This window comes from Sinohyriopsis cumingii, chromosome 5 (genome assembly GCF_028554795.1).
Source record: "Sinohyriopsis cumingii isolate HCF-2022 chromosome 5, ASM2855479v2, whole genome shotgun sequence".
Lineage (NCBI taxonomy): Eukaryota > Metazoa > Mollusca > Bivalvia > Unionida > Unionidae > Sinohyriopsis > Sinohyriopsis cumingii.
Window position 1 is genome coordinate 42,731,201 of NC_142965.1, and position 11,568 is coordinate 42,742,768.

Here is an 11,568-nt window from a genome sequence, read left to right on the forward strand (position 1 = left end):
TGACACATTATAATCTAATAATCAAGTCCATAGCTCAAAGGTCAAGGTCATTAGTAGGGACATGTCATTACATGGGTATATCATGTGATGTTTGCAGTACTCTTATTTCATAAATTGTTTATAAATTGAGCACAAATATAAGGTTCTTATTATGCACATAATGTGATAAAATAACTGATTTAATTTCTAGTTTATAACAAAATTGTATGATTCAGTTATTCTATTCACTTGTATAATCAATTTCCTTGGACATATCACATTATGTTTCATTGCATAACATTATCATATATAAATACATCTTGTATGTAATGTATGAAATGGGTTTCTCAATTTCTTATTTTGACATGTACCATCACATAAATCATATTTTATCAATGAAAAACAAAACTGAGATTAATATTTCTGCCTTACAGGTGCCTTACAGAAGAGAGAAGAGAAACCTTCCACCAGCGGTTGGGAATTATGTTGGCAGTATGCCAGCACCATCACTCAGTAAAGACAAGTTGGAAATTTTGGAATTATCATACTCACCATCTGTTGAGAGGAAATTCAGAAAAAAATGACTTCAGTGTATTGAATCTTTATGCGTTCAAAACTGTCTCATATAACATTTTTATCTTAAATAAAGGACACATTTAGGAAGCCACAATGAAATCCCTCTGTATTGACCATTGTAAATAGGACACCTTTCTAGCAAAGACAAAGGGCACTAGTGTCTGTATTTTCTCACTGCACATACAGTACACAAAAAATTGAAACCTGGACTTTCTCAGAAAAGAAAGGTTGACTTACATCATCCGTTTTATTGAACTTGAATAAGTTTATGGTAGATATCTTAATGTGGTTAAATTTTGCGTGTAGATTAGACATAATCTCAAGGCCCATGTATGTGCACTATGTGATGGAGATTTTCCACATGGAGGACACAAATTTTACTCCTTCTTGACAGGTGTCACTGTAATATATGATAGAAGCAGCCTGGCCTTTTAGATGGTACTGAGAATATGGCATTAGTAAATAAGGGTTTAGTTTTTCAGAAAGGTAATAAAACTTGCTTGCTTTAGGGACTAAGCCATTTGATATTTTGCTGATATTTTTTCAACTGTGATTTTCTTTATTTCTTTATTGTTATGGACTGGCACCCCTGTCTGAAAGATCAGTCTGCTATAGACTGGCAGCCCAATTTAAAATATTAACCTGCTATAGACTGGCACCCCAATCTAAAATATCAACCTGCTATAGACTGGCACCCCAATCTAAAATATCAGTCTGCTATAGACTGGCACCCCAATCTAAAATATCAGCCTGCTATAGACTGGCACCCCAATCAAAAATATAAACTTGCCATAGACTGGCACCCCCATCTAAAAGATCAACCTGCCATAGACTGGCACCCCCATCTAAAAGAAGTTATGCACACTTAGTTGTTTCAGTCTATAGAAACCAGGGTAAGTAGCAGTCATGCAAACAACTAATAGGCTTTAAGTGGCAGGACATAATATAGATCATCAGCAGTGGCAAACAGGGCCAGATTAAGTTCATTTTAGTTCCCTGACACTTCTAACAAAATAATTGATATTGACAATGGTCTAATGTTGCTGTGCCATAAAATGCTAGAAACCATATTGTATATCTACATGCTGGTAATTAGAAACCAGATGATACCTTCACAGGCTGGTAATTTTACACCATACCTTACCTTTACATGCTTGTAATTAGAAACCATACCATTCCTTCACATGCCGGTAAGTAGAAACCATACCATACTTTGACATGCTGGTAATTAGAAACCATACCATACCTTTCATGCTGGTAATTATAAACCATACCATATCTTTACATGCTGGTATTTATAAACTGTACCATCCCTTCACATGCTGGTAATTATAAACCATACTATACCTTCGTATGCTGGTGATTAGAAACCATACCATACCTTCATGTACTGGTAATTTTAAACCATACCTTACCTTCACATGCTGGTAATTAGAAACTATACCATGCCTTCTCATGCTGGTGATTAGAAACCATACCATACCTTCACATGCTGGTAATTAGAAACTATACAATACCTTCTCATGCTAGTGATTAGAAACCATACCATACCTTCACATGCTGGTGATTAGAAACCATACCATACCTTCACATGCTGGTGATTAGAAACCATAACATACCTTCACATGCTGGTGATTAGAAACCATACCATACCTTCACATGCTGGTGATTAGAAACCATACCATACCTTCACATGCTGGTGATTAGAAACCATACCATACCTTCACATGCTGGTGATTAGAAACCATACCATACCTTCACATGCTGGTGATTAGAAACCATACTATACCTCCACATGCTAGTATTTGAACAAGAAGGGTAAATATGAGTATTTTGTTTTTTTTAAAAGACATCACAAGTCGACTAACATCTCGGAGCTGCATTGAACTGTGGCTGGGTAAAAACTTCAAAATGATGGTATGTCAATTTTTGTTCTGTTCACTTTTCACTTGTTTTACTTTGTTGTGACTTAAATATTTAAACTAGACTCTGGCAACTCGACCATGCCAAGGATATAAGCTACATGTTCATTAAATTCAAATATTTATTAATTCATCATGGCATTGGACTTGGCAAATTAATTTTAAATAGAGACTGTGATGATTTATACATTGTACATGCAGTTAGAAGTAATCTGCCAGCTGGTTGTTATGCAAAAGCAGACCAGAGTCTGTTTTGCTTGCAGTTGAACTTGACCATAAGTAAATATATACAGTATATCACACTGAAATGTATGGTCTAATTGATATAATTCTAAGCAGACCTTCCCTATGAAGATAATGTCATATAAGTTGACAGCCAGTGATTGAGCAAGATACTTGTGTACTACAGTAATAAGTCAGCAGAATGCAGAATACCAAATTTTGTCTATTTGTCTGTGATTGAGTAAAATAATGATTTGCAGGGAGGTCATCTATGTCAAAATATGGATTTGGAGGTCCAAAGGTCAAGGTCACAATGACTGAAAGAAAAAAAAATGGTTTACAGACAGAAATCAAGTTCACCAATATGTACAGTTACCAAAACTGTGTGGATGAATTGTACCTGAGGTAGAAACCCCATCTGTTTCTGGGTTCAGAAGTCAAGGTCTTTGTGGCTGAAAGAGAAAACTGGTTTCTGAATTAAAACATTAGTTCTACATCACACACATGGACAAAACTTTGTGAATGGTTTGGTAGAGAACAAGCTAATTGATTTGGGGTTGAAACATCAACTGTTAAGGTCACTGTTACTTAAAGAAGAAAATGGTTTTCACACTAGGTTTTCACAGCTGTTGACCATGACCCAAGTTTGTGGATGATTTGCACCTTGAGTAAGAAGGCGGCCTGTTGATTTTCAGACCAAAAGATAGTTCAAGATCAGTGCGACTAAAAGGTAAAAAATGTTTTTTGCATGATAACTTTAGTTCTAGACACATACCTTGACCCAAGTTTGTGGAGGGCTTGCACTTAAGATATGGAAGGGGCCTATTGATTTTGGTTTCAAAAGGTTAAAGGTCATGGTCATTGTAGCTCCAAGAAGAATGTGTTTAGCATATTTTGTTCTAATGTTCCTTGACAGAACTTTACAGTGACTTTCATTTAGACTAATAGAGAAAACTTGAGATTGTAAAGGTCATTGTCATAATAAGTCTAATAGCAATAGTGTCTCTACATTTAGTTTTAAAAAATCTACCTTGATCAAAGGTCAAGGTTATTGAGACCCTTTCACTAATATGCAGAGTCAACCAGACCCTATTAGTGCCAGCAGAGAGGACTTTTAAACACTGGGCAGGCAGATGATGTGCCTGCCATTCATGGTACTCTTGTTACATAATTCCCTAGCACTGGCACATTCTAATATTGTAACAAAATTATAGCTCTATTGAAATATACAACTCTTTCAAGTCCATATTATAACAAAATTATAGCTCTATTGAAATATGCACCTCTTTCAAGTCCATATTATAACAAAATTATAGCTCTATTGAAATATGCACCTCTTTCAAGTCCATATTATAACAAAAGTATGGCTCTATTGAAATATACACCTCTTTCAAGTCCATATTATAAAAAACTTATAGTTCTATTGAAATATACATATTTCAAGTCCATATTTCTTAATTATTCTTCAAGTACTCAATGCTGCTGGCAACATTTTTATCTGAGATTGATTGTTTTGTTAGCTTTTAAGGAACATAGGAAAAGCTTGCACTGAGAGTGAACAAATTATTGTATTGAGCATTGAATTGTGACTTGTCAATGTTGTAGTATACTTTATACAGATATAAAATGGCCATGCCCAGCATGTTAAGCTCACCCTGAGCTAAAGTTAGACTGAAGAGGGTTGAGATATAATGTTACTGAAATAAAAGGAGAGTTTTCCAAAAAAATCTGAATAATGAAGTTAATCTGAGATGCAGACAAATGGAAATGCTCATTGACATCAGAGGGATCCTTGTGTCAAGCTTCTAGCAAAGTGGGATTGACAGTGTGCTATTTAATGTAAAACATTAAAAGTTGTAGCAACCCCATCCTGTAACATACATTTTTTCCCAAGGGCCATATAACAACTTTCCCAAGGGATAACTATGGATGTAAATTCACTTATATAAATATATGTCAAAGTGACATGCTTTTGGCAGAATGTTGTTAACCTCATCCAAGTGCATATTCGTACTAGGTTGCATGACACTGTGACCAATAGTGCACTAAAAACCGACACAGTTCATGAAAGCATGAATTATAAGTCACAGTGACCTACTATTGGTGGGTTGGTGTTGTCCCCACTTAATGGCATATTACCATTTCAATCTCCCTGACTCTGTGGCCAGTATTATCGAAGAAATTGATAAATATAAAACAAGGTCATTGAAGCATGCAATCTAAATTAAATTGACCTACTTTGCGTAGTTTGGTATTTGACATAACAATATGCATCCAGGAACTACACTGCACGATTCCCTAACCAATATTACATAAGGAACTGAGATAAATGAAAAATTAGCAAAACTCATGGAAGTTTAAAATTTGTGTTGTATACATCAAAATGTATTTACATACCAGTTACCAATTTTGTAACCAGCTGTACTCGAGAAACTGACCATGTACCAATTACCATGACTCTGTGACTAGCTGAACTTGGAGAAACTAACTACATACCAATTACAATGACTCTGACAAACTGGACTTGGGAAACTGACCACAGTACCAATTACAATGACTCTGATATATTGGACTTGGAAAACTGACCACAGTACCAATTACAATGACTCTGACAAACTGGACTTGGGAAACTGACCACAGTACCAATTACAATGACTCTGATATATTGGACTTGGAAAACTGACCACAGTACCAATTACAATGACTCTGACAAACTGGACTTGGGAAACTGACCAAAGTACTGAAGTATAAGCAAATTAGATATCTTTTAATATTAAGTTTAATGTAAAACTTAATGTGTCATCATGGTGAAAACAAAGTGAAAAATCACCACCCCATGGGATGACCCATAAATAAGGATGATACAAAGGGAAAATCCTCACCCCATGGGATGATTCACAAATGAGGATGATACAAAGGGAAAAATCCCCACCCAATGGGATGATGCATAAACAAGGATGATACAAGATAAATACAAAGTGAAGCTTTTGTCCAAAGAGTGTAAGATAAACTAGTTTCAGATAAAAATAAAGTTAACTAAAAGTTTCAACATTCAGTTGTGAACAGACAGACAGGTACATGGATGCTTGTGATCAGCTTCTACCAAGGTGGGCTTAACAGAAAACAAATTTCCATTAATGATTATTTGATCATTGGATACATTTAGAAGCCAGCTAAACATGATCATGCTCCATTCTTCAATTATATTACTCTACTCAACAACTGAAAGATACATAGAAAATATCAGTTTTGTCACAACAGGAAATGAATGTTGACCAATCAAACCACGATTAGAGTAGGAGTTACTCAATAACATTACATAATATTTCAGTCAAGAATATATGATTTAAGACAAATCAGAGCATGGACAAATGCTTTATTCTTAAGATTTGAAATATAAGATGAAACTGAACTTTTTACACTATACTGAAATGGATATTTGAAATTTGAAAGTTTGTATGTGTCAGGGACTAGATACAAATATAATGTACTGATTTTATTTTGTCATTTCTTGTATGGGCAAGTGCAATATGTTTATTACATTTTCATGAATTTTGTTTATCAGTATTTATATATGAACATTTTTTATATACTTGCAATGAGATGGAAGTATTATGCTATGATATTTTCAATGCACCTATTACCAATTTCCACATAATAACTAGAGTTGTACAATATCTACAGCTAACAAACATTGGCTTGTACTTGGCATAAGGAAGAATCCTATCAGTTTCAGGGTTGAAAGCTCAAATGTCAAGGTCACTGACTGAAAGAAGAAAATTGGTTTCCACCCAAAACAAGTTCTCCATTTACATCTACTACATTTTGTGGATTGATTGCAATTGGGGTCAAAGGTCAAGATCACTTGGACTGAAAGAAGAGGAAAAAATTCTGCACAATAATTTGGGATTACCAGAACTTACAGTAATCAAACTTTATGCATGGTTTACAATAGGGGTAATGAATAACCCTATTGAGTTTGGGGTTAAAAGGTTAAATGTCAAAGTCACTATGACTGAAAGCTGAAAAATGGTTTCCATACAATATATCAAGTTCTGCAAATCTACAGTTATCAAACTTTGTGAATGGCTTGCATTTAGGATCAGGAAGATTCCTATCAATTTCAGAGTCAAAAGGTCAATGTTCAAGGTTAATGTGACTGAAAGGAAAGAAATGGTATCTGTACAATAACATTTAGTAACACATTTGGACCAAACTTAGTGGATGGCTTGCACTTTCAGTAAGGAAAAAAGCTTATTTTATAAAATGAATGGTCAAGGACATTGAAAGAAAAAGTAAAATAGTTTCTGCACAATAATTTCAGTGAGAAATCACATACTTTCACCAAGTTAATGGAAGATTTAAATGTTGGGTAAAAAAAAGAAGACTCTTTTGGGGTGGGGTCAAAAGGTTAAGGTTGCTGTGAATGCAATAAGAAAACACTTTTCTTTATGGCATTAGTCCTAGGCCCTGTACCATGGCTAAAGTTTGCATGTAAGGCATCAAAGAATCCTATTGATTTGGGGGTCAGAAGGTTAAATGTCAGAATCATCATAGCTCAAAGATAACTAGGTTTTGCAGAATAACTTTATTCTAGAGTAAGGTCTTTGAAAAAAACTTTCTGAATGGCTTGCATTTTCAGCAATAAAGAAACCTATAGATTTTGAAACCTGTGGTCATATAAAGGCTAGTAAAAAAAACAATGGCTTGTCCATTTTAAGATTAATAACTTATAGTAAAATCATCCAACTCATGTAGGTGTCCAACACAAACTATTTCAGTAATGGGTATCTTTTTTATAATTTGATTATACATACTGTACTTTAAATGGTAATTATTCACTTTATTTGGATCTTCTTACATTCTTATTCCTCTGGAAGGTCATTATTTACGCACACCAAGAACTACAATCTGCGAAATCAATGTTTAAGTATGTGGGGATGAGATCAACCTAAAGACATGATCCAGGATCCTGTACAATCCAGATTGGAATATCACATGCTGTGATGTCACAATGAAAGCTATGCATATCGATAAATAAATTCATACTACCCTATATTGTGATGATTAGACTCAACATGCTCTTTTCTTGACCTAGTTTAGTACTGGGCCACCTTTGTAAAAGTCCATAACAATCAATCATTTTCATCTAGAAGTTTCTTGATGACAGTTAAGGTGCAAAACATATTTTCAGTAATCAGGATTGAATAGATTTTGATTAAAACAAAATTAGTATTAAATTTTAATATTTAATTTAAGATGACTAAATGCACGAGTAAATACACATACATGACCTGTACGACTTTTAATATAGTTGCCTAGGGGACTACAAAACATGGAAGGGTGATATCACGTGCCCTTCACAATACTCATTTTAAAAAATCTTGACAGGTATCACATTAAAATTCAGGGTCTGACATGTTGTGCTTCAAGCCCATATATATTGCTGTAGCTGAATATGTCACAAAGAGAGTGGCCTATATGACTGAATATGTCACAAAGATAGTGGTCTATATGACTGAATATGTCACAACGATAGTGGCCTATATGACTGAATATGTCACAAAGATAGTGGCCTATATGACTGAATATGTCACAAAGAGTGGCCTATGTGACTTTTTATATTCCTAACATAAGGCAGAGCATATTGTGTTATGTTGCCCATCCAATAACTTGAGTTGTCCACTTTCTACAGTTTCCAAACTGCGTGGATGGCTGGCACTGGGGCAAACAAGATTCCTATTATTATCTCAGTGTGAGAAGGTAAAGGTCACTGGCTAAAACAAGAAAGTGTATCTGGATTGCTTGCACTCGTGGTAAGGAAGAAGTCTATCAATTCTGGGGTCCAAAAGTCACCGTAACTGAAAAACAGAAAAATGGTTTCTGCAAGAAAAATTAAGTTAGCTACATGGAGGATTACTGAACAGTGTGTGGGTCTATAATGTACTATTTACCATTTTCTGTATTGTGTGAAAACATAATGGTCAAGATATTGAGTCTTATTACTAACTCGCTACAACGAGGTCTTTTATCATACAGTCCATGTTAAATTGGTACAGTGGGTTTCCATATTCTCCTGGTAACGCACTGAATAATCATCAGATGTAAAAGTTAGTCAAATGAATCAAAGAATTCAAGATTTAAAACTTAGTCGAATGAATAAAAGAATTCAAGATTTAAAAATTAGTCAAATGAATCAAAGAATTCAAGATTTAAAAAATAATCAAATGAATCAAAGAATTCAAGATTTAAAACTTAGTCGAATGAATCAAAGAATTCAAGATTTAAAAATTAGTCGAATGAATCAAAGACTTCAAGATTTAAAACTTAGTCGAATGAATCAAAGAATTCAAGATTTAAAACTTAGTCGAATGAATCAAAGAATTCAAGATTTAAAACTTAGTCGAATGAATCAAAGAATTCAAGATTTAAAACTTAGTCGAATGAATCAAAGAATTCAAGATTTAAAACTTAGTCGAATGAATCAAAGAATTCAAGATTTAAAACTTAGTCGAATGAATCAAAGAATTCAAGATTTAAAAATTAATCAAATGAATCAAAGAATTCAAGATTTAAAAATTAATCAAATGAATCAAAGAAAACAAGATTCATAAAGTTCATTTACACTGCTCAAAAACTTTCATAAAAATGTGTGCTGATATCAGATTTACAACTAGTGTGCAAGTAAAGATGACCTAATAACTGTGAAAAAAAAAACAGTTTAATTGGAAGTAAAAAAAAACAATGTAATTATCACAGATATTTTGACTTGGCAATAATGTGACCCATTTATTGTGCTGTTAATACAACTTTCATAATGGAAAATATGTCTCTGTGAAAGTTTATATTGAATAAGTATAATCATTATGTAGATACCTCAGTGATTTTCTAACAAATATTAGTATTATTATAATTTATATTCCATATTTAGTCACTTATAAGCTAGGTCCAACTTCAAGCTACATAGACCCTGATCTGTCATTGCATAATGCACCACCAAATCAAAGTCTGTGTTGTTTGTTATACTGATTAGTCCTAACAAACAGCATTACTGTGTGTACTTGCTTATAAATCATGTCAAACTGCAAACAAAATAGATCCTGATCTACCACTGCATAATACACTAGCAGATTGGGGTCTATGTTATTTGTTCTACTGATTACTCCTAACAAACTGCACAGACCCAGACCTGCTGGTGCATTATTTGATGGCAGATCTGGATCCATGTACTTTGCAGTTGGACCTGACTTGAAAGTGAGGGATTATGGTGTTATTTAATTTAGTTAAAATTTGTATTGACATGTGTATGATGTTAAAGACCTGACAGTGATGAAGAATTTACTGATGTGTGAAGTATTTTTAATATATTTTCTTTTTCTTTCAAAAACCAGGATTTAATCTAGGTGCTAGCTGTTCCAACCATTTTACATATAGTGTCAGGATTTGATTGTGGTTCCTTGCAGTTGCTTCGTTCCCTGTTTTCTTCCATGATAAATCATCAGAACCCTGGTAGGATTTCCAAAGTAGTCACCAATTTTTTATCTTAAATAAATATTGATATTTCCAAAAGTTTTTGGTTTGACCATGAAAGGGTTTCACTCTCTAATATTCTGTTTAGATCACTCATGTATATCTCTATACAAAATAAAATCCCATATGGTCATTTGAGTGAAAAGTTTTTTTTTATTCTGCTCAAAAGTCAAATTAATGTTTAAAAAAATGGTTCACTGTACTGCATGCAATAATTCTGACATCTAGATTAGTAATATGTGCAAGACAGAAAGTATACAATATGTGCAATAAAGACAGTATACAGTACGTGCAATAAAGATAGTATACAATATGTACAATAAAGATAGTATACAGTATGTGCAATAAAGATAGTATACAATATGTGCAATAAAGATAGTATACAGCTTGTACAATAAAGATAGTATACAGTATGTGCAATAAAGAAATTATTCACATTTTTAAGACTCTAAGACTGTTAAATGTTTGTAGTGAATTTTATTAAACAATCCCACGCAAATATTGTGTTCATATTTATTCCTACATGCTAATGCTTAGTTACCTCTTGATGCCATAAGGACTCATAATTATCTTCCTTTAAATCAGTATCTGCCATCATAAGAGTTGTCCCTTCATGAGATATGCATGGTAGAAATTGACACCGTAAACACTGGGCTGTCTGCAGAAATAAATATTCCTCAAGTTAAAAAAAATGATCACAGTAGTGTAAAAAATGAGATGTGTATGATATATAATAATGTACATGTATAGCCCAATCTTACAATTTCCAAATAATATTCCCCATCAGTAACAAAGTTACGGGTAATAATAATAATAATAATAATAATAATAAATTACTTTATTTAAAGAGGGTAACACAGCTGAAGAACTAATCTACCTTGATTTCTTCAAAGGAACTTGATTACATACCAATACACCCATAAACACATGCATACACACAGTAGCATGTACATGTATAGTACAGTAGTATGGTTGACCTACCAGATGGCAGACAACCATTTTGGGGAGGTGACACTAACTGGATCGGAAAAATGTATTTCAGGGTGCATGGGACAGTTTTATTCATACATCTGACGTTGCATACACATGCCTAATAACAAAATTCATAACAAAATAAAAATGTACATGAGGTCAACAAGATGTCTACCGGTACTTCTTATAGCTATAATAAAATAAAACATTCTCCATCAGTTTCAGAAATATATTTACTTCTTTTTCTCTCTTCCCCTCTCTTTGTAATCTAGAATTTTCCTCACATTTATTCATTTGTTTTTCTTTTTGCAACATAATATTTTCTTTCACTGTTCATAATATAAAATGGCACAATAAATATGAGCAG

General features: G+C 33.5%; 1 protein-coding gene across 3 annotated transcripts in view; it reads left to right on the plus strand.

Moving 5' to 3' along the window:
• Positions 1-10,728, plus strand: part of LOC149799033 (uncharacterized) — a 159,263-nt gene extending 148,535 nt beyond the window's left edge. For all 3 annotated transcript variants that reach the window (XM_089957990.1, XM_089957991.1, XM_089957989.1), the window contains exon 6: positions 414-10,728. In XM_089957990.1, the coding sequence (XP_089814116.1) occupies positions 414-563 (150 nt within the window). In that variant the 3' untranslated portion in view covers positions 564-10,728. The remainder of the gene's footprint in view (positions 1-413) is intronic.
• The last annotated feature ends 840 nt before the right edge of the window (positions 10,729-11,568 follow it).